The sequence below is a fragment of the Micropterus salmoides genome, unplaced genomic scaffold (assembly GCF_014851395.1).
Source record: "Micropterus salmoides isolate LMB-PRFRI ecotype aquatic unplaced genomic scaffold, ASM1485139v1 Ms_hic_scaffold_9, whole genome shotgun sequence".
Taxonomy (NCBI): Eukaryota; Metazoa; Chordata; class Actinopteri; order Centrarchiformes; family Centrarchidae; genus Micropterus; species Micropterus salmoides.
The window spans coordinates 4,474,433-4,476,932 of NW_024044681.1; the positions used below are offsets into that span (position 1 = coordinate 4,474,433).

Sequence of the window (2,500 nt, forward strand, 5' to 3'; positions counted from 1 at the left end):
CATAAACGTCATAGTTTATGTAAGACAGCTGCTTTTCACAGGAAATCTGACCTTCACATAGAAAACAGTGTGAACCGGTGAAAACATGATGAACCTGTTAGTTTTCAGGATGACTGATGGTATGAAGACCGAGCTGGTGAGCGCCATCCACCTGCAGGAGGTGGAACTGCAGGAGAAGCCTGCAGACAAGGAGCAGGGCAGCAAGAACAACAACAATGGTGAGTCACAAATCAATAACCAATAATCAGCAGAGTTTGGAAGGAGAGTCTGACGTGTTGACCTCCAGAGATAAAGCTGAGCTGTCGGAGGGAAACAAGAGAAAACATCTTCCTGCTCCTGCAGTATATGTACACACAGGGTACACACACGGTGTAGATGTACACACGGTGTAGATGTACACACAGACGGTGTAGATGTACACGCAGGGTACACACACAGTGTAGATGTACACGCAGGGTACACACACAGTGTAGATGTACACACAGGGTATACACACACGGTGTAGATGTACACGCAGGGTGTACACACAACGGTGTATATGTACACGCAGGGTGTACACACACGGTGTATATGTACACGCAGGGTGTACACACACGGTGTATATGTACACACAGGGTACACACACAGTGTAGATGTACACGCAGGGTACACACAGACGGTGTAGATGTACACGCAGGGTGTACACAGACGGTGCAGATGTACACGCAGGGTACACACACAGACGGTGCAGATGTACACGCAGGGTGTACACACAGACGGTGCAGATGTACACGCAGGGTGTACACACAGACGGTGCAGATGTACACGCAGGGTGTACACACAGACGGTGCAGATGTACATGCAGGGTGTACACACAGACGGTGTAGATGTACACGCAGGGTGTACACACAGACGGTGTAGATGTACACGCAGGGTGTACACACACGGTGTATATGTACACACAGGGTACACACACAGTGTAGATGTACACGCAGGGTACACACAGACGGTGTAGATGTACACGCAGGGTGTACACACACGGTGTATATGTACACACAGGGTACACACACAGTGTAGATGTACACGCAGGGTACACACAGACGTGTAGATGTACACGCAGGGTGTACACACAGACGGTGTAGATGTACACACGGGGTGTACACACAGACGATGTAGATGTACACGCAGGGTACACACACAGACGATGTAGATGTACACGCAGGGTACACACACAGACGGTGCAGATGTACACGCAGGGTGTACACACAGACGATGTAGATGCCAGCAGGCGAACACGAGGTTCAAATACAAATAAATCAAAGTGTCTAACAGACGAGCTCAGTGATGTCACTCAGGTGAGTTTGTTCTGAAATGCCACCTCAGGTGTTCCTGAGCCGACAGCCACGCTAACCTGACCACGTGTTTACATTCACAGACGTCATCGTCAACATGACGTTAAACATCTAAGAAGAGGAAGAAGGTGTCTCCAATCTTTAAACTGTATCTGTGTTTCTGCAGCAGCTTATGAGACGTTCACTGTCGAGGACGCCGTGGAAACTATCGGCTTCGGACGCTTTCACATCATGCTGTTCGTCATCATGGGGAGCTCCAACGTAAGACACGCTTCCTGCAGTCTGAACAAATCAGCTCCTGCTGCTTCTTCCTCCTCCTCACCCCGTTAACCCAGCTCCCCCCTAGATACAATCTTCTCACCTGGTTCAGGACTCACCTGAGCCAGCCCTAACTATAAGCTTTATCAAAGAGGAAAGTCTTAAATGTGGAGATGGTGTCTGCCTCCTGAACCCAAACTGGAACCTGGTTCCACAGGAGAGGAGCTTGATAGCTGAACGCTCTGGCTCCTAGTCTACTTTTGGAGACTCTAGGAACCACAGGTGCATTCTGGGAGACAGAGCGTTCATGAGCTCTTTCAGATGAGATGGTGCTGGTCTGGATCAGCCTGATAATAAGCAGCTGCAGTAATCCAGCCTAGAAGGAACAAGTGCTGGACTAGGTTTTCGTTAGACAGGATGTTCCTGGTGGTGGTAACCTAGGTGAAAAAGGCGGGGCTTGAAGTTTGTTTAAAGTGAGAGTTTGATTCATAAACCCAGTAAATGAGCTGAAACTCGTCTGATCGTCTGTGTTGTCTGTGTGTGAGCAGATAGTGGAGGCCATGGAGATCATGCTGCTGGCTGTGGTTTCTCCCGAGATTCGATGTGAGTGGCGTCTGGAAGACTGGCAGGTCGCTCTGGTCTCCACAGTGAGTGATACTGTGATACTGCAGTACTGTGATATACTGCAGTACTGTGATATACTGCAGTACTTGTGATGTACTGCAGTACTTGTGATGTACTGCAGTACTGTGATATCCTGCAGTACTTGTGATGTACTGCAGTACTTGTGATGTACTGCAGTACTTGTGATGTACTGCAGTACTTGTGATATCCTGCAGTACTGTGATGTACTGCAGTACTTGTGATGTACTTCAGTACTTGTGATGTACTGCAGTACTTGTGATATCCTG

At 48.6% G+C, this 2,500-nt stretch overlaps 1 protein-coding gene across 2 annotated transcripts in view; it reads left to right on the forward strand.

The window, feature by feature from the left end:
• The first annotated feature begins 76 nt into the window (after positions 1-76).
• LOC119895515 (putative transporter SVOPL) overlaps positions 77-2,500 on the forward strand; it is an 11,841-nt gene continuing 9,417 nt past the window's right edge. Inside the window, exons 1-3 of one of the 2 annotated variants that reach the window (XM_038708678.1) lie at positions 77-218; positions 1,498-1,592; positions 2,138-2,236. In XM_038708678.1, coding sequence (XP_038564606.1) covers positions 86-218; positions 1,498-1,592; positions 2,138-2,236 — 327 coding nt within the window. In that variant the 5' untranslated portion in view covers positions 77-85. The remainder of the gene's footprint in view (positions 219-1,497; positions 1,593-2,137; positions 2,237-2,500) is intronic. The other variant, XM_038708679.1, reaches the window with a different exon arrangement.